At 38.3% G+C, this 20,738-nt stretch overlaps 1 protein-coding gene across 6 annotated transcripts in view; it reads right to left on the bottom strand.

Annotated features, from left to right (window-relative positions):
• Positions 1–266: 266 nt before the first annotated feature.
• ZFPM2 (zinc finger protein, FOG family member 2) overlaps positions 267–20,738 on the bottom strand; it is a 303,099-nt gene continuing 282,627 nt past the window's right edge. For all 6 annotated transcript variants that reach the window (XM_085053395.1, XM_085053393.1, XM_085053397.1 and 3 more), the window contains 3 exons: positions 11,250–11,456; positions 6,811–7,035; positions 267–3,748 (listed from right to left, as the gene is read on the bottom strand). In XM_085053395.1, the coding sequence (XP_084909521.1) occupies positions 1,257–3,748; positions 6,811–7,035; positions 11,250–11,456 (2,924 nt within the window). In that variant the 3' untranslated portion in view covers positions 267–1,256. The remainder of the gene's footprint in view (positions 3,749–6,810; positions 7,036–11,249; positions 11,457–20,738) is intronic.

Below are 20,738 nucleotides of genomic sequence, written 5' to 3'. Positions count from 1 at the left end.
CTTCCTGGTTTCAGACCTTCATATTTCAAGTTTTAGTTCACTAGGCAGTCTTAGGCGCACTAGTGACTTGTCAGCAGGGACTCTCTGGAAGTGGAGGCATCCTTTGTACTCATTGTCTCTTTGAACACTTTGTTTCCACTGAAGAGAAAGCAAGGTTAGGTCGTTCCTAAGAGCTTCTTTACAGTTTGTGAACTCTAAATCCACCTTGAAAAACAAACAAATGAAAAAAACCCAAAAAACCAAAATTAAAGAAATTACTGCCAAACTTCTCCAATGATCTGGAATTTTATTCCATCCATATACATGCATAGTAACAACATTTGTTGAGAAATTATTTCTATCAGAAGTAGAACATTATCTTTGTGATCACCAGTTGCAGTATTGCTACTCTTATATTTAAATATATCTTATATATGAATTAGATTCATAATTGCAGCATTGAGTTTAGGGTTTTGTTTTAGACTGTGCCTTTCAAAAGATAAAACTGATTGATGTGACCTCATTTCTTACAATACTGCTTCCAGTAATTTTGTTCATTCTTTATAAAGTATTGCATTTAACAGCAAAGGTTTAAAAATTGAGACAGAGATGCATCAGCGAAAGAAAATACAAGTACTATACAAGAAAGAAAATGCCATCTTCATTTAACGTACGTTTCAGATTAAGAAAGTGGACAGAAACATACTGCTACATACAAATGCAAAGCCTAATGACTAAGGTACTGTATCTGCTAAAATATAAAGTGCAAACTGAGCCCAATTGTTCAAAAAAATTGAAATTTTAAGGCGAACTTTACAGCATAGTTGAAACTTCTTTGCAAGTTATATTTTAGCATATACATATATCTGCAATAGCATATAAGAAAAAAAAATCAGGATACACAAGTGCTTTTGAAGCTATTTCTAAAATGCTTTTCTGTATTGTTTGCGACTATTTTCTTTAAAATCTACTATACAGTGCAAACCATATGTGCTACACAATAACTATACAATAACATTACAAATGACTTTAATATAAAGTTTTTAAATAAAAAATAACATAACTACAGCTATGAATACTGCTGGTAAAATAAATTAATACTTTTGAAAATGGCACCAATAATACACTTTACTAATGGACTGTAATGAAATTACACCTTTAAGTCTTCAACTCAGCAATAGTGAAATCTCCTGATTGTCCAGATGTAATTCAAACAGCTTTCTTTAAACTGTATGGAACAATATGCTAAACACAGGTACCAAAGGTGACCGATTGCTTCATTTGACATGTTCTGCTGCATGTGAAGAGCAATAAAACTTCTTATGAGTTATAAAGTTTGAAAGATTGTTGAACTGGATGTCACACAGTCGGCAATACTTTCCACTGGTTGGAGCCTGGGTAGAGCCATTCACACCTTTAGCTATACTAGACAACTGTTCCTCTGCTGTAGGAATTGCTGGAGAGACATTTTCATTTGTAGTTAAGGGATTCTCAGAGATCCAAGAAGGAGACTTGTGCCCATCTTCATGTGGAGGATTCTGGGAAATGTTCTCTTGCTGTGGGTTAGCAGCAGGTCTTTCCTCCTGTTTTAGTCCCCCATTAACTATTACCATGCCTCTGTTTTTCGGCAATAGTGGAAGAGATTCTTTCTTCTGCACAGCACATCCATTTGAAGGCGCCTGGCCTTTAGGAGATTCACTTTCTGTATTTGTGCTTTGATCTAAATCAGTATTATGAATGATGAGAGAACCAGAAATGTAATCACTTGGCTTTATTCCATAATATGGAGAAAGCTGATCTGCTCCTTTAGCTTTCTTTATTGCTCCAGGGTAAAGGCATTGTGGAAGAAACAAATGTTTGTTTTCTTCTTTTGTAGCAATAAGCTGGGCTGCTTCACTAAAGACTTTCAGTCCTTGAAGTGTTGCTAAGTGTGTGGAAAATAAGTTTCCATTAGGAGAGGACTGTTTTGAGTTTCCATTTTTCTCACACTTGATTATGCTTCTCTCATAACTGACATCTGGGCTGTTTCTTTCACTTTCTGGGTTTTGAAACACCTTACTGTCAAGTTGTCCCAGGTCATTACGCTGATGAGCAGTGACAGGACAAAAATTCTGCTTGTGAGCCAGGTAGTTCTCTACCTTGTTAAAACTGATCTTGCATACGGTGCACTCATGGTAGTCCAGCAGCCTTTTGGGAGAAGTGGACGTCCTCTCTGACGGGGGTAAGCATTTTTTACTGAGATCTATTGGCACATCCATCTCCAAGCAAGACACAGTGGAGTGGGCAGTATCGCATTTTGAAACTGGAACGCACTTGTTAATAGACAGTGATGTCTCCAGATGCTTAGAGACTATTCCTGGAAAGATATCACATCGTGGATGGTAACATTCTCCAAGGCCCTCTGTTGACTCTTGAGTAGATGTACAAGGATTGCCAAGATTAGCAACCTCTAGAAATCGCTGTTGAACCAGTGGTGGCCTCTGCTCTTGCTCTGGTAAGCACATCTCATACATCTTCCTTCGCTTCCGAGTACGCATTGTTCTCTGCATGGCAGGCACTTTGTTGGAAGCAGACCTCTTCAGCGGGGGATCGTGGCGAGTGGCACAGTAATACTGCTTGTGGACCATGTAGGTCTCATGTCTGCTGAAAGTAATATTACAAGCTTCACATGTGGTCTTGTTAGGGTCACTCTCCCCCTCTACTAAGGGAGCATTGGGATTCTTTACATCAGAAGATTTTCCATTTATCTTCTCATCACCATTGCTTGCAGCTGACAGCTTCTTAGGCTGTGCAGTAAAGTCTTTTTCATGACTTTTATTGTTTGGCCCAATCAAATCTAAGACATTGGAAGAGTTTAAGCAAGATGTCTGCAGAAGCTGATTTTCTGGATCTGATGTGTGAGGAGCTGCATTCAGGATGTTTATAGAGCTTTGACCATTACTGGGACTTACAGCTTCAGGCATTTTTTCTGGAACACTGGAGAAATCTGGTGACTTTGCCATCTGCTGCCATCGGCTACTGCAGTAATGCTTTTTGTGTACCAAATAGTTGTCCAGGTTATTGAATGTTATGTTGCATTCAAAACAGGTAGCCCCCTTAGGCATCAAAGGACTGTAAATTACAGGTGGATAATTGCTACTTCCATGTCGCAGCCTTCGATGGACCAGTTCTGACATTTTGGCTAATATCTCTGAAGCCTGAGGAACCACAGTGATGTCTTGGGGAAAAGCAAACTGGGAAAGAAAAGGTCCCATTGGGAAAGAAGGACCAATATTAGGCTGAACTGGCGATGAAGCAAGTCTTGGACTGGATGGTTCAGATTTTATTTTGGTATATGAAAAACTCTGCTTATTTGCTGCAGGCTGGGTTTCTGGCCTCTGGTTTGGAAGGAAAAGTGGAGCCTTTTTTTCACATTTATCAAGCTCTGTATCAGAACTTGCATCTTTAGTCTGCATGGTCTTTTGGCTCTGGGGAACATCATTTCTGCTCAACAGGTCTGTTGCTGGCTGTAAACCTTCTTCATTTCCACTTGGAGAGTGTTCAATGTCACTTTCTCTCTGAATTTTGTTGCCAGAGACATGTAACTCTTGGTGCTGCAGTAGCTCCCTCTGAGTTTGGAAGCCAAAATGGCAGTGATTGCATCTAAAGGCAGCTTGAGTAAGATGCGAGAACAGGTGCTGATGAAAGTTAATCACTGAGTCTGCAGTGTAAGTACAAACTGTGCATTTCAGACTAGCACCGGGTGGGAGAAATTCTTCCATTTTCACTCCTACAGAAAAGACAAGTAAAATACAAAACAAAGTGACCATTTTGCCCCTCATGAAGAATATTGGAAAATCAGTTGCACAGAAGGTACAAATACAGTGAGAATGACTAATTTTCTTCTGATGAGATGGTATTAGTCACCCTGAAAATACTTGAATTGGTTTTTCCTCAAACTGCTAGGTTATTCCCAGACTTTTGCTCTGCTTTGGAGAGCCCTAGTATTTGCATGCATTCATCAGAGCTGAAGGGAGAGAAAGAACAAGGGAAAGGATAAAAATAGCCTGGACTTATTCTAAATGAAAAGGTCTCAGAAATTACAGCTACAACTAAAGGGAGACATAATGTTCCCTGTACACAATCACTGGAAATTTTAAATGCACAGAAAGCACGCCAAGGTCAAGAGGTTCAAGGTTATGATGTAGCTTGAGGTACAGCCCTCAGAGTGACTGAAAGCCACAGACAAAGCAGAAGTAACATTTTGAGCATTATTGATGCTCAGCTCTTTGCTTGCATGGCTTGGCTGTAGTGTGGGAAGAGGTTACAGATCTATCCTCATCAGGAAGGACTGATGAGCTCTGTTCCTTGTGAAGGGAGGAGGAGCAGTAAGACACGGCTTCACTGACATTTTATCTTTCACATATAATGGCCATTGGCAACTCCTGCCATAATACAACACCTTTTCCTCATGAAATCACTACCACTTTATCAACAACAGTACATTCAAAGACATCTTACAATCACTGATTAAACAAAAAACTCCATGTTTCATGGCATTTTGAAATTGAAAATGCTTCAAAAAGAGATAAGACCAAATTTCTCTACTGCAACAACATGGATTCTAGTTACCTTTTAGACAATAAAAACTGAAAAAATATTGGTAGGCATGATATTCAGAATTTAAAATGAGTATTTGTTCTGCCTACACATACACATGTATAGCACACCTCAGTCAGCTGAAGTAGATGTGTGGTAGCTGGACAATACAAAACTGCAAGAATATTGTAGCTCACTCTGTGGGTAGTCATGCTGCTGTACATTCTTCTCTAGCATCAGTGACCCCCCAAGTTGTGAGTGACATTTGAAATTTGACCTGCTCTTGGCCTCAGAGGTCAGAAGGGAGCCAAGGAGATACACAGCACTTTAATCAGTACTTGCTTCCTGTCAGGCACTTTTTCCCCAGGAGGCCACATGAGGCTTTAGCTCCTCCACTGACTTGAGATGGTGCTTCACATGCTTCCCTATCATGTTGAGCAGTGACTGCAGTCTCTATGGACCTTTCATTTTAGTCAGGGCTCTGCATTCCAGTGGTGTTGGTCTGCTAAAGGCTTCAGTGGAAACAGTAACAGAGGTTGACACAAACATGGAGCTTCCAAAGAATACAAGACATTTGGAAAAGGAATGTTTCATTCCTACTGCAGAAAGTGTTATAACTTATGATAATCTGTATAGAAAAATAAAGACTGACAGGATCTTAGAAAGAGGAAGAATGATTTAATAGACTGGTTTAAGACTAAAAAGAAACAGAAAGGCCTGAGGTTTAGCCTCTGTTCTAAGAAATAACTAAAGATTCTTACTGGAAATTCACCATGATCTCTGATTTATGTCTTTCAAGGAGCAGAGATGCTTATTTCTAGATTACAAGAAGACATGGTCAGTCACAGCTCATGGCTCAAAATCCTCAACACCTAAGCCAATGGTAAATGCAAAGAGTTGAAGCAAATCTTTTGCACAATGACTAATATTTCAGTTTCCCTCTTTTTGAGGAGAAACTCATCTATTATCTTCCCAGAGTATCTGGTTATAATTACTAGGCTGTGAGACACACTGGGCTGCAGTCACCTGATCTTATTGAAGCTGTTGTAGCCTATGGTTCTGCTGGTTTACTGAATAGTGAAATATTTACTAGGCCACAAACAGAAAACTGCAGCCTGATATTCAAAGTTAAGATCTTGAAGCACAAAAATATCTGACCTCTAAATAAATGGCTAAGGGCTGTATGTGCAGTCTACACAAATAAATTTTCACTCAGCAACTTTCTACTCCTGTTCTGTGAGGTACCAAACTCCTCCAAGGCAGTATGCTGCCTTTTAGATTTGCAATTTCTGCCCAAGTATCAGAGGAACATTTTTCACTTTACCACATCCAAAGTAGACTACATATGACCCAGGAGTTTTTATGCTGCAGCCAAATAAGTCTTTCTTCTGTGACTAAAGCACCCATTAATGTCCTTTAGACTCCATTCATTTAACATGAGGATCAGGAACACCTATAGAGGCCTTGCCTCCTTCTAAAAACAGCTCTGTACACCAGACAGCCAACACACCACACACTGACACTGCAGTCTTTCTTATTTGTAGGTTTTCTCTGCTACTGAAAACTCCAATGCAAAATGTCCTGCAAACTCTTAACTTGTGTTTCCAGCTCTAATGCAATTAAAAACTGATCATCTACATCATGCTGATGTGGTGCTTAGCGACAAGGTTTAGTGGTGGACTTGATGATCTCAAAGGTCTTTCCAACCTAGATAAACCTACAATTCTTTGTTTTTGTGATTCTAAAATACTATCCCCATTTTATATTCGTAAGAAAGGAAAAGAATATTTCTATTGAACATGAAGTTTTTTATGAAACAAGTCTCCTGGTAAAAGCACAGAGCTCTGGACCATGATCCTTAAAGCCCTCTGCCTAAGAAGCCTCCTCTAGGACACTAAGATACTTCTTCAGAAGGACATGTTCTCTGGTTATGTGTATGTTTGGTAGATGGAATCCTGAAGTAATTGTGTCTGGATTCCTGATCATACCAAGAAATGCTGCCTGTATTTGTGTATACACACATTAAGAGAGAGACCATTCAAATGAGGATTAGTAGATAAGAGAAAGGACACTGGTTACCTGGGAGAGGTGCTTGGTGTAGAACACAGGTCAGAAACTGTTGACATTTTGGTATTATCTACATGCAAAGCTTGCATATATTGGGAGAGACATTGATCCACTGAATGTCTATAGTGAATAATTCCTCAAACAGCTAAATCTAGAAAACGATACACGAAAATACACGGTACTTACCACTGTGAGAATTTAGGTGCATTTCCAGAGCTCTTGCGTTCGAAAAACTTTTGGTGCACTGTGGAAAGGGGCAGACACTGGATATCTGCTGAGCACCATCCTCATTCTCCTCTGCCAGCTGTGGCCCCTCTCTTTGCCTCCCACTGCAGTAATACATGAGGTGCGCCTGCAGGTTCCGCTCACTTCGGTACCAAATGCCACAGGATTTGCAAGGGAATATGTCCTCTACAAGCAAGTATAAGCAGGTGCAGGTTAGCCACAGTTCACTTGGTGCCAACAAATTGACACAGCTAGATTAATTCCTCTCCCTTCTCCATTAAAAATGCTTATTTAATAAAATATTGAAAGCAGAGACATGGGTATATTAAAATGTCATTTTCAGATGAGAGACTAACATGGGAGACAGTTGTTTCTTTCAAAAGGATATTTTTTAAAAAGTTGCATAAAGACAAGAGCTAGGAGTTTTTGGCACACAATTATTTTAACAAATTAAATTAAATTAAATGTTGTTGGGGACTTACAGTACTAATTCAGAAACTACACTGAATTTCCAATACATCACTACTCATTAGGTGACATCTTTCAATTTTTTTTTCTGTATGCACAAGTCATTCCAGCTCTGGGCCTTGGAATTTTTGAGTGCTAGCAGCAGATAATTCTGAAGAATGTGTATTTTCAGAATGCTTATGCAGTTAGTACTGTAAAGTCCTGTTGCTCTCATATCCAGGAGGCCAGACTAGACTACTTTTCTTTAAGATCCTACCACATTGAATGTGATATTATACTAAGCAGCATGTTTATTTCCTTGCTTCCTGTTCTTATTAATTATAGAAATTGAAATTTCTTATGTATTTTTTGTCCTCTTGTTCTCAGTAAATTGCTGTTTTTCCACTTTTGACTATGCATAATGGATATTTACTAAGAATAAGGCAATTTTTCATTGTCTCCCATCCCTAAGAGTCAGCAGCCCTTCTGAGGAGAGACCATGCAGAGGTTGCACAAAGTGTTTTTAGCAGCAGAAGCTGGGATTTTGATCATGCATTAGAGGCTACATACTTTACTAATGTGAAGAGTAGTAATTCATATGGTATATTTACACAAAGGGAACACATATTTGCATGTTAATCTGCTGTCAAAGGACACATACAGAGTACCTGTTTTGTATACATCTCTGAAAGGCAAAATATCTGTTTGACTTTTCTGAAAGCTGAACCTTCCATCATGCTATCAATAAGAACAAGAAGAAATCCCTGCCCTTTTGGGGCACATCTACACAAGTAAATTAAACCATGACAGCATCCACACTTGAACACTGGAAATTGTTTATATTGTTAAATTGTGACAACAGTCCCTTCTATACTCATGACTTAAGTCAGTGAACACTATTCCCATTCGCACATAGATTTCAGAAGTTATTATAGGCCCAGGACCATTCTCTGCATCTGGTCTGGACACCTCTGGACTGTTCTTGAGACTACAAGAGGATAAAATTATGAGTGACCCCAGACTGTGACAGCTGACCTCAGAATCAGGCAATTGCTGTCAACATCCAAACACATCTTGATCAACATCAAAACCCCCCCAACTTCTGAATGCAAAAAGCTGCTGGAGACTCTAATTAACTTAGTCTTGAAGAATGGCTGGCTGCTCTGACAATTTATGTGTAATTTCAAGTATTGCTGTGTATAGGACAACTGCTCTGATTCAATTCCTTTGGGTGAACCAAGTTGAAGACTCCAACCCTTTGACATGTATGAGCCTTTTATTTGCTAAATATTTACAAATGCAGCCAAAATTTACATTGCTTAGTTTGCTTCTCTGATTGCAATGCTAATGCTTGTCTATTTTTCTCCTCATGAATTTGCAAAAAATATTTATACCACTACCAATTTTGATTTTTCCCATTGCCACTGAATAATTGCTCATGGATTTAAGATACAAACATTTAATGGAGCAGTTAGTATTCTAAAATACACCAGTACTAAAACATTACTGATCCAGCTTGCACCATTTGAAATGTCCTCCTTGCTTTAAAGCTGACATTTCAGCATTTGGTTTTGGCTTCAATGGTTTAAAAAAGTTGACTTGTTGAGGTTTCCACAGAAAAGAAAGTCCAAAAATACTAATAGGAAATTCTGATATGGGCAACATGTCCTATTTGAATTCATTTGACTGCACTCCAACACAGAATTGAACTTTCTGATTATCTTAATGAATTTGACTCCCAGCCATCTTTATTTCCTATGGGTTAGATGGCATGGACAGTCTGTAGCTGCAGTTATGCATGGTGAATATGTGACTCCCATTACATGCCAAGCAGAGGAAATGCATTTGAGGAGTTTTGCATGGTGAGAGGATGGAATTTCAGGGAGAACAGTATATAGGGATGGGAGCTGAAACTATTACTGCTCTAAAGCGATGCAAAACAGATAAAGGCTACTTGAAGCCAATGTTTTAATTACTTAAAATAAAAAGATTGCTATTTATTTTAATGGCTACTTTCCAGATATTTCAGTGGATCAATTCAGGAAATGAAACATTCAGTCTTAAGCTGAATGAGCCAATGGTGAGATTGTAATTTTGGTTTTTTTTCAACAAGCAAATTTTAGGAAACATTAAAAAAAAACCCAAAAAAAAACCAAGCAACTAAAAAAACATTTTATTTCCCTAGAATTTTTTTTTTCAGAAATCTAGAAAAAAATGCTTAAGAAATAGCTCATGGCAAATCTAGAGGTTCGTTAGGCTTGTTGCTGGACTTGAACCTAGTTCAAGACTTTAATGAAGAAACTGAATTTTACCAACTCAGCAGTGAAATGTGAAAACAGCTCCATATGATCAGAGGCAGAGTTGGAACTGGCATGGAAAGTTCTGAGCAGTGAGACTTGCTATTTTAGCATCTTCCAGGAGTTAAGAACACATAGGTTCTGAGTTGCTGATAAACCTGCATAGCTAGACCTGAGGCACCATAAACTTAAGACTACTCTTAGCAATACAGGGTGGCTTTCCAGGGATCAGCAAAAGTCAGTGCTGACAGCAAAGATGTTTCCAGAAATGTGATGTTGTAGAAATCTGACTGCTTTGCCAAAGCCCAGGGTTGGCCTCATGGATTTACATAAGAATATGACCTCAGCTGAAACAAGCTGTGTCCTTTAGGCAAGATAACCCACTGTAGCAGCTCTCTCAGCTGTTGGCTATGAACACAGGTGTTCCCCTAATACTGGTAACTTTGTGGGATTTTAAGTGCTTCTGACACCTTTTTTTGGAAAGGTCCTGAGTGGTTCTGTGAACAGGTATGTCAGCTCACAGCTGTCCCACTGGTGGGGTAGAAATGAATGTGCTTAGCTAAAGGGCATGAAGCTGTTCCAACTCACTTTCAGAAGAGAGGACCAAAATTGTTTACCCAGAAAATAAGCAATTTTTAAAAATAAGAAAGTGAAAGGAAAACATGGAATGAAGTGTGTTACCAGGGTTATTTTAACTAGTTCTGTGTGAAGAGCTTGAAGATGTTGTGACTGTTCAAGACTCAGTGTTATTAGGTGTGAGCCTGAGTGGCAGATCATGTGCTTGTATGTGCATCTGCACCTGAAATACTGTGTTTAGTAGTTCACTATAACTAATTATAATATTTAGAAACCACAGGAAGCATGAGGAAGTGCTCCAGCATGGGGTCTAAATGGACAGACTTACAGAACGTACAGTAAGTCTAAGTGATGACTGGTGAGGATCACGCTAATAGCCAATGTATTTGAAAAATACTTAGAAAGGAGAATGAGGATCTAGGGCTGTATAAAGGTAGAAAGCAGTAATAAGAAAAAGTTAAAGATACAAAATTTCATTTGAGCTGAATTGTCCCAGTTCAGAAACATTCATGTCCTTCCTCTCTAAGGACAGCACTTGAATGCATGCTGCGTTTTGTCCATGATAGAGCCTATTGATGACCAGAGGGTGTAAAAACATTCTTGGTTAACCACATTGAGTGGAGATACTACAATAAATCAGTGCTGCTATAAGGCATGATTTCCGCTGCATTTGGAAACAGTCACTGAAAGGATGTGTTTCTTTTCTTTTTCTGAGTATCATGAATTATTACCAGAAACTGCAGCATTAAGCAACAAGCTTACTTGAGCTGCAGAGTCTGGACTTTAAGAGCTACCCGACCTATCTCATTTACTTTTTTAAGAGTTTCTAATCCTACTGCCTCTGGGAACAGATCAGAGAATGTCCACACGAGGGCAGGTCAGCTACTCCGGGAGAGGCTCTCGCCAGACTCCTCTTCCTGCTCCTTTTAATCTCTGAGATAATGGGGGAACAAAAGCAGGCTTCGAGCTGTGGTGTGGTTTCTGTGGTCATGAATTCACTATTGCCGCATTAGCTCTTCGGATGTGCCTTAAAGTACTGCTGATTTAAAACACCGCCAGAGAATGGTGTTCCTCACTTACTGTTCACAATAGCTGTAGGCAAAATAGATGCCATTGCAGCTTGTTGCGGGAGCAGCTGTATGGAGTCCAGCAGGCGAGCAGGATACATGCCTTCTGTGAGAGTCATCTGACTGGCAGCTTGCAGCCTTGAGTCAAAATCTACAACAAAGGCAACCAGCTCTTCACCCTCTGAGATGGCCTTGGTCGTGGTACACCAAAGCTGCCCTCCTGCAGGAAACATGAAAGCAGAAAGATTTAATTGACAATATCAGATTCCAGAATTTAAAACACCAGTACTGTCTTCATGCTTTTTTTTTTCCAAAAAAATTCAATGGCTTATTCAAGGTAAAAAGGCGTACAATTTTTACTTTTACTGTCTTCCTTCTACCGATATAGGAATTTTCATGTATAAGAAAAACAATTTGGGGATAGTTTTCCTAACTATTTGCAGCATGAATATTCATTTTAATTTTTCATTTTGTCTCCTAAAAAGCCAGCATTATGAAAATCAAGATATAGGTGAAAATAACTTATGCAGCACTTTTCTCATTATTATTTTCATCAAACTTCCTGTAAATCTTTTCTTAACTCCAAGTTTGTCTTATTTTGAATAGCAAATCACAGCTCTATAAAACCAAACAGCTGCAAGAAAGAAATCAGATTTCCTCTTAAGGGCGTTCTTCTCCTCCCTTATGTTTGTCACCCTCTTTCTCTAAAAAATCTTCCCTTATGTAATATTCTTCGTAACATGACTGCTTTATCTCTGCTTACACTGACTGAACTTCCTGAAAAGAAGATATGCCAAAGATCTGTTTCATAAAGGCTTATTCAAATAAAGGTTTGTTTAAAAGGGGGGGAGGGGGGGAAATGGAAGAACTTTCATCAAACAGTAAGATACACTATAGCTCTGTGCTGCAAATGTCACGTGTAGTGCATTAAAAAGAAAATTAACTATGCGAGTACATCTACTAATGTATTTGAATGCGATAGTGAATGCTCATTTATTTAACATGTTTAGACAGGCAAAGCACTTATATTGTGTTATCTACACTCTCAGGCCTAGATACATATCCAATACAGTTATGCCTGAAATAATGTTGCATACTTTATATGTTATAAAGCTTTTTTTTTCCTCAGGTTTTGTATATATAGAGAAAGCTATATGTTGCATTCATTAGGCAAGCAAAAACTGTACTCGTTTTGATAAGTAATATTGCTGTGTTTATCTTTCGGCATAACTGCCTTTTCAACTGCACTTCATTTTTTTCCCTTCAACGAGATTATAGTTTTAAAACAACTTGTTGCAAAAATCTGGTAGAGGAGATAACAACAGTGTATGATATGGCACAGCTAAATGGAAGAATTAGGACATTGTTTTAGAGAAATCTTGGACAATTAATTAAACCAGTCTATTAGCTTTCAAAGATGAGCAAACAAAACAGCATCAGTGACAGTATGTTTCAGTGGTAAAATACGCTAAGCTTCCAGACCTCAAAGCGGTGTAGAAGTTTCAAAGCAGAAAAGTGTCTTTGTATTCACCCTTCGGTAATGAGGCAGTTGAAGGTGCTACAAAGTTTACAATTTACTGCAAGGGACCAAAGCATACAAAGGTTTACTAGTCTCCAAGATTACAGCATTAAATGGTGCAAATCTGAGTAATTTCCTCTAGAGAATAAGACAAAAAGTAAAGATGGTGCCATAAATGTCTACAAATGCAGAATCCTAATGCCTGAGCAGGAATTCAAAAATTTGAAGAGCGTAATCTACCTTATTACCTGATATAACTAGTAAATATACAGAAGCATTCAGAGCTAAACTGGTATAAAGCCTCTTCCAGAAAGAACCAGGCTAAATTCCTGAAGTGTACTTAATTAGTCTTGTAGATGAAAATACATGGAACACACACTGCAATTTGAGAACCTGAAATTGGGTACTTTTGCTGCTAACATCACACAGTTAATTTTCTGGGAGGAACAGGATTTCCATTATTAAAATGTACTTCTTCCTTATTATATACAGAAGGTGTAATAATCAACCAACACATTTTAGTATATTTTAATACAGAATAAGAGCTCTTTCTAGACTTTATTATTCACTGAATCTCTTAATAAAAATGAGTCACTGAAGAAGAACCAACCGAGACTGTCTCTATCCCAGCAAACATCTTGACATGCTGTAGCCTTGGGGGAAAAAAAAAAAAAGCTGATTACTGGGTCTCCAGCTGCAATCAGTCTGGATCAGCTAAAAGGCTGACTCAGGCTCCTGGTGCTGGAGCTCCTCAGGGCGTTGACTCGTGTCCAGCAGCAGATTAAACTCGGACAGCTGAAGCAAGAAGTGACCTCAGCTGCCTGCTCCACCCAGCTCCTGCAAACTGTCACACCTACGGCAGGCACAGCCTGGTGGGATGTGTGACAGCTTTGGAAGCGCAACAGTTTCTAGTTTGGATTAACAGAGGAAACCAGAACTAGGGAAATTAAATCCATTCCGGGATATGAATAAAAAAATTCAGCTCAGCAGGATTTAGATCCAAGAAGTACATTGTTATTTTGTTTTCTCTCATCCCAGTCTATAGAAAATTATGCATTTAAGTGATCATGACATACACATCCACATTTCCATCAGAACATGACTTTGTGATAAAACTATTGTGATAAATTAAATCCCCAGATGAACTCCCAAATGATGCATTCTTCCAGCTACTGGAAATGTAGCTCAACACCTTTGCAGTGACAGTCACCCATGGGGACAGGACACGGTGCAGTCCCCACTTGTCCCCTCCTATGCTTGCCTGCACAGAGTAAGACAAGAGCTGCTGTTTTACGAGATGCAAACGACTTTCTTCCCCTTAATGCAGTGAATGCAAACATGCTGACCTTCATGCACAGCAGGAAGACTGTGGAAGAGAAGTCTTGAGCCTTCTACTGCACAGTCAAGCAAAGAGCACAAGTCAGTCAAGAGTGACAGAGACAGTACAGTCAAGTGCAGAGAATCCATCAGAGGCTTCCAAATTTAATAGCAAGTTCCAATCGTGACTATCATATGAATTACTATGCTGTCTAGACACCTCTGTCAGGGATAAGGGCTTCCTCACAGGTGGCAGCTACAAAACACAGGAAAAAATTTCTTCCCAAACATTTCTACAGGCTATGGCACAACTGACATATATACAGCAGTCTCTCAGGAGCACAACAGCTTTTCATAAAACAAGGGGCAGTGTTAACAATAGGTTTTCAAAAGGATAATATGGAAGCCATAGCCAAGTACCAGCGGCAATGAGGAGATAAGAAAATGTTAGCATGAAATATTTGCAAAGACATGAAGATTTAATAAAGAAATGTGAAGGACTGTTATTTATATGAGATGAAGTTCTGATTAAGCAGGCTAATTTTTTTTTTTTAACCAACTGTTCCTTTTGTCAGAATAGCTTATAGGAGTGAAATTGTTCTACCAAGGCTTTACCAGGCCAAATTTCTCAGTCCTAAGATGACACAGACATCAGAAGAAGAGAAAGGATGAAGAGCCACGGGAACACCCATCATTTTAACAGGGATGAGTGACTGACTGTGCCTCTGAAATAGTCATAGTTATATGTTTGGTCAGAAAGCAATAGTAGACTGATGGATTTGGGCTGCTTCTTGTCCATAATGAGTACATTGGTCATCCATTCCAGCCCAGCAGAGGGAAGACTCTCAGTCAGGCACAAGAAGTATGACACTGATTATGTGGATGCTTATGATTCGATTTATTGCTAATACAGCATCTAAATATTGTCAATGCAGTATAGAATGTCAGTTGAGCTAGAATCACACAGGTTTACAATCTTTGAGCTTACCAAATGCAAAGCAAAAAAGCACCCCTTTTGCTACTATAGGATTTGATCTCCATATGTGGCTGGATCTCAGCGCTTTTACTCACCCATTCAAAACTGAGTGTTCCCTATCTTCAGCCTGGACATACCCTGCAGGTGTTCCAGCTGGGGGCAGGGCAAGGAGGCCAGGAGCCCATCTGGAAGCTGCCTGCAACCTTGGGAGACCAGTTTGCCCAGCTGGCCCAGTCTCTAGCAGCATTTTATACCCTTTTGCAGGCTGATGTGTACTACAGTCAATCGCAACCATCAGAGCTCCCCCATCTCTGGAATGTATTAATTATGCAAGCAACCCAGACAATTCCTCCTGCAATTCCCACCCAGTGTTCTTATCTTAGGACAACTCCCACCTGGTGGTCTTATCTTTGGACAAATCATATTGCCCATCAGAGACAACGGCAAGGGAAAGCACGTGTGCATTGTGTAGAGGACTGTATTTCCTCACCATCACAACACAACTTATACTGAAAGGGGTCTTACTGGTTTTATGTGGTGTAGTAAAAGTCTTACTCTTGTGCCAGTGCAGAAAAGGTTTTAGATTAGCAGAAGGCTTTGTAATGTTGGAAACCTTTTTTCTTGAAAAGCGTAATTATGATTCTGTGAATTCGAAAATAAGCTTCTTGAGTCTGTAATGTATTGTTTTATATCTATGGTTAAATTAAAAAAAATTATGTGATATACAACACATACATGTCAAGCAGAAGAATAAAAATGTCTGTAAACACTATGTATTTATTTGAACTCTTTTTCTCATTCACATTTCAAGTAATTAAAAGTGTTCATTTATTTAATTATCAAAAGATGGAAAAGTTAAAGAATATCATGTTGTGCAAAAAATTACATTCCAATTGCATTGGTGTGAGTTCTTTACCAAAAGACATCAAGGCACTAAAGTAGTTATCTGATACCTTCAGAGCTTTCACCAAATGGAATGGTTATTTCAGGGTTTTCTTCTTTGTCTGCATCTTTCACTGCAAATATTTCTGCTGCTTGAAAAAACCACTAACACCCTTAAATAAAAACAAAAAAAAAAAAAACAACAAACCAAACCAAACTAAAAACTTCCTATGAAAATGAAAGTATAAGGTCCTGATGTCCCCGAAAAACTGTGGACTTACTGTTCTTTGTAATGTTTATGATCAAGATTCTTGTGCAAACAGATCTGGTTCCTAACAGGAAGCTTATAAATCATACTCATAATTGCTGTCAAAACTGCAGTGGAGTGTACTGCAAGTTTCGATAATAAAGAATAGAGTCACAGTTCAAACTTGATTACATTTTGGAAATTCATGCTGCTCTTACAAGAATCAATGGTCTTAAATATCTTCTTCTCCTGCCAAATTTTTCACTTGCACTTTTTATTATTTATGAAATCAGTGTCTGCACAATGTCATGCAGACCTCTGCTGATAAACTCTAATTAAGATTAAGACAAGCCTTTTGGAAAGGATCCCATCATTAGCAAACATGATAAACACAAAAATACTCCCTACTTGTCAACCAGGAGCAATTCAGTAACCTAACAGTATTATCTGTTGCTAGGCTACAGGACTGACAAAGCTTCAATTATATTGTATGGCCATACCTATAGAAAACTGTATAGGAAAATGTATCTAATATAAAAGCATTTAACTTCACCCATGCTATCTGTAATTCACGGCTTCCCTCAATGGCAAAAAATCAGGTTAATAATTACATAGCATGCTGAAAAAATCTTAGCGATGTGTCATGTTTGCACAATTTTTTTTAATTTATCTCTGTGATTGATAGACATTTGCTTTGTAAAAATAATAAAATGCAAGCAATGGGATGCTGTAAACCAGAAGCGTAACTACATCTGGACTCATCAAGATATGGAATCACACTCAGTATAAAAAATATATGGTAAATTGAACCAATTAAATCATACTTAGATGCAGTAATACACTATCTTCTGTATTCAGAATAAGCAATAATACAGTGATAGATATGCATGCCAATAAAAAACTTTATTTTATGTAGGACAGACACCTAATATGGAGGAAAGAATCTTTTTTTTTTTTAACAGCCCTTCCTTTTTTTCTTCTACATTTGAAATGTTTTTAAAACAAAGGGACCTCTATTGTCCTATTCAAAATAAGGAATTTGCTCTGAAAATTTAATTAAATGGCCATTCACCCATTTTGATCCTCAGAACCCTAGAATCCCATACTACTTTCAGGGAAAACACAGAATCCTGCACAGTGAGCCTTGTGATGGTGGGCTGCTGCCTTTTTTTTCCCCCACTTATGTTTTGCAGACCTTAAGGAATGATAATCTGGAACCTGTGGATCACAGTTTGAAAAAATATTATATATAAAGGCAGACACACCTAACTCCACTGTGAAAAAGAGCTTCAAAATGGAGGAAACCATAAAGCCCCTTGATTCACATTGTTGCTTTTAGGAAAAGTGCCTTAAGAAAGCAAGTAGCTAAAACCAGCATTTCCATTGAGAACAGTTGTTTCACAAATTAAGAAGAATAATGACATATAAACATATATTCAAAGGCAAATCCCAGTTTTCCTGTCTTTAGTATCAGTTGATTTTCCTTGCTGAACTGAGTCTAGTTTTTTTGACCCAGAAATGGCACACATCTTTCATAGTAGTTTAGGAAATCAATGGCAATTTCTATTAAAACAAGTTTTCCGTGCCAGTTAATTCAGAAGTATTACTTTTGTGTAGTAAAATTTGAGCTTACTGGATTTGATTGCGTTGCTGCAACAACATAATAGCCCATTTCCTGTACACACATCTTTTTGCAAGAAGGGTCAAAAGACTATCAGAATTTATTTAAACAACAGACTGTTGCTCTTAGCAACTTCCAGGCACCATCAACTGAATTAAACCTTCCTCTCCCAATGAAATATTCCAACTTGAAAAAAATTATGCTTTTTAGTAATGGTAATGGGGGTTGGAGTTAATTTATTTTCTTCCTTCCTTTGTTGCACAGGTTAAGCATTTAGGGAAAATTTGCACATCACAATAGGATGGGATCTTCATATTTGGGTTCCTCCTGCTTCTCACCCATGGGGTTGTGACGACTCAGCATATTGAATGCCATTTTAGTACGGCACAAGTTACTGGGTAGATCTCTAATTTTTGACATGAATAAAGTACATATATCTATATGTGGACACATTGTTTAATAAAAAAATTATAATTCATTCAAATCCAATACTGTTGAAATTTTTGACAGTAGAGTGGTACAAGGAACAGAACTTATAAATTATGTGTGCCCCTTCTTTGAAAAATGCTTTGGAGGTTTCTTTGTGCATTGGCAAATACAGTAGGAATATGAGTTATTGTGTGAATCCTCCTGCACAGCACCTGATAAAAGAATAAAGAGCTGTGACATATTCTTAAAACAATAGAGGAATTAAAGAGAAACAATGGGCCAGCTGCTTCATTAATACAATCAAAAGACAGCCCAGCACAGAGGAGTCCAGATAATTAAGCACTACTCTTTTAGACCCCTTTTCTGTAACAAAATTGCTAAAAAATTATTAACTACTTCATAGTTGTTAGATAGATCTATGTACTTGTTTATTTGGGTTGATTAATGCCTTTTCAGTATTCTACAACATGCCAACTCATGGTTCATACAAGTTTTTGAATAAAATAATGTAGGAATATGTGATACGGATCTGTGGTATATACAGCAATAAATCAAAGGCATTTTGTGAACAGTCTTTCCAGTTGCTAAATAATTCTTAGCCTTTTTCACATGCGTACACAAAATATATACTTTGCACAGCATTTTTGCTATTAATGCACTTTCATGTTGGGGTTCTGGCCGTTTCTGTATGCAGTGTCTCAAAAATCACTCCTGCAAATTCAGACTTCTCAAACTCTCACAAAAAACAGCGTTAGTGCTACATTAATGAGATGATTTCCTAGCTTCTTCTATAATTTTCCTTGTTTACTGATCAAAGGAGATTGCCAAAAGATATTTGACCTTTAATTTTAACTATCCACTGCATATTAGAAGCTGCAAAAAATGGAAAATCTATTATACTGAATAAAACTAGACCAATACAGTGGACAAACCACTTCTGTTGCCACTTTTACTGTTACCTTTGTGTTCAGCATAGAATATGAAGCCTTCTTAATTTTTAACTCACCGAACAAAAGGCAAAATAAAGAAATTGCAGTGATATTTTCCAGACCCAAACAACAGAAAAATACTCAGCTTAATGGCACTAGTCAAATTAACCCCCTCCATTTAGAGATATAAGATCTCTGACCAGAAACAAGGAAGAAAATACTTCTTAGGAATATAGCTCTTACTCCCGCATGTGAGTCAACCTGAGCTTTGGGTCTGACTTCAGTTTAGTCGTATGCTGACAGCTGACAGTGTATTCATCTGAATAGATGATTTTATGGTTAAAACTGTCAAGCATTATATAGCTGATAAAGAGGAAAAGAAAAATATGAAAGGGACTCGCTAGTCCTAGGGGAGAGAACTCCTAAACCTGGCATCTCGGTATGAGTGTCAGGGGTAGGTCCTTCCCTTGCTGCAGTACAACTATCGCTAACATCACCATCTTATGGCAGCAGCTCTCAAATTCACACTGCAAATCCTTCATCAGCTGAACCCCAAATAAAGCATACTGCTTCTGAAGTGCAAGAGGTGTAAGGAACAGATTTTGACCTCTTGTTTTTAACACTGTTGTATGCCTGCATTTTGTTAGTTTGAGGATTTCTATGTGTTTCCTCCAATTAAATGTCTGCATGTAACACTCAACAGAATTCTAATAGGTAAAGAGGCAAAATAGATTAGTGCTCCGAAAATATTCACAGGAAAATAATGTGGTAATTTTATTTGCCATTTTCCCCCCTGATAGAGCTGTCACAGCTTATTTACCACAGGGGGAGACAGTTAAACCCATATCCTTAGAAGTTCTATGCATTTAAGAGGCTTATATATCTCTTCTGGGACCCTCGTTCAAATCCTGGGCTAATCAGAGTGAATACATATCTTTCTATTAGATGGCTCTAAAAAGTCTTAGGTGATATCAGCTCCTGGTGGACGACAGTCCACAGCGTAAAACTATTAAATGTTTGGCACAAATGGCAATACTTACGAAATGAAGCTGAAAACTGTAATATCCTCCCACATCACAAGAAGTTAAGACTGCTGCTCAGAGGTTGAAATTAAAGCCTGCCACAAATGCTAAACCTGTTATATTTCCTTAATTCAGCATAAACTCAAACAAGGAAGTCGAAGGAGTTCTTTCCCAAGTTTAGCAATTTCTTCCTTTTTTTCCCCTCCTCTTTTCTTTGTAAATTCCTCTGTTTTGAATTGAGTGCTACACCTTTTCTACATTTGAATTAGGTCTCACTTGAGTGTTATTTTAGAATTTACTAAGCTGTCAGAAAGGAAATGATAAACAGCTTGAAAAAAACTGATAAGCCCTTGCTGACATTGCCCACGTTGCACTCCCACCACCACTGCAAAGGAGCTGGGACCTACTGTCACAGCACACTCACCTCCCCTTTTACTTTTTACAGGACCACTGAATGGGCACTCTCCGCAGAGCTTCCCAGGAGACATTCTCAGGTGACGCCCACTGCTCTCCCCAGCTTTTGTGGATGCACCAGATTTCACAGAGAGAGAAAATGCACC

This window comes from Lichenostomus cassidix, chromosome 2, assembly GCF_008360975.1.
Source record: "Lichenostomus cassidix isolate B80296 chromosome 2, HeHo_3.0, whole genome shotgun sequence".
NCBI lineage: Eukaryota > Metazoa > Chordata > Aves > Passeriformes > Meliphagidae > Lichenostomus > Lichenostomus cassidix.
The sequence above is the reverse complement of the archived record's forward strand: the minus strand, read 5'-3'. Positions and strand labels throughout refer to the sequence as shown.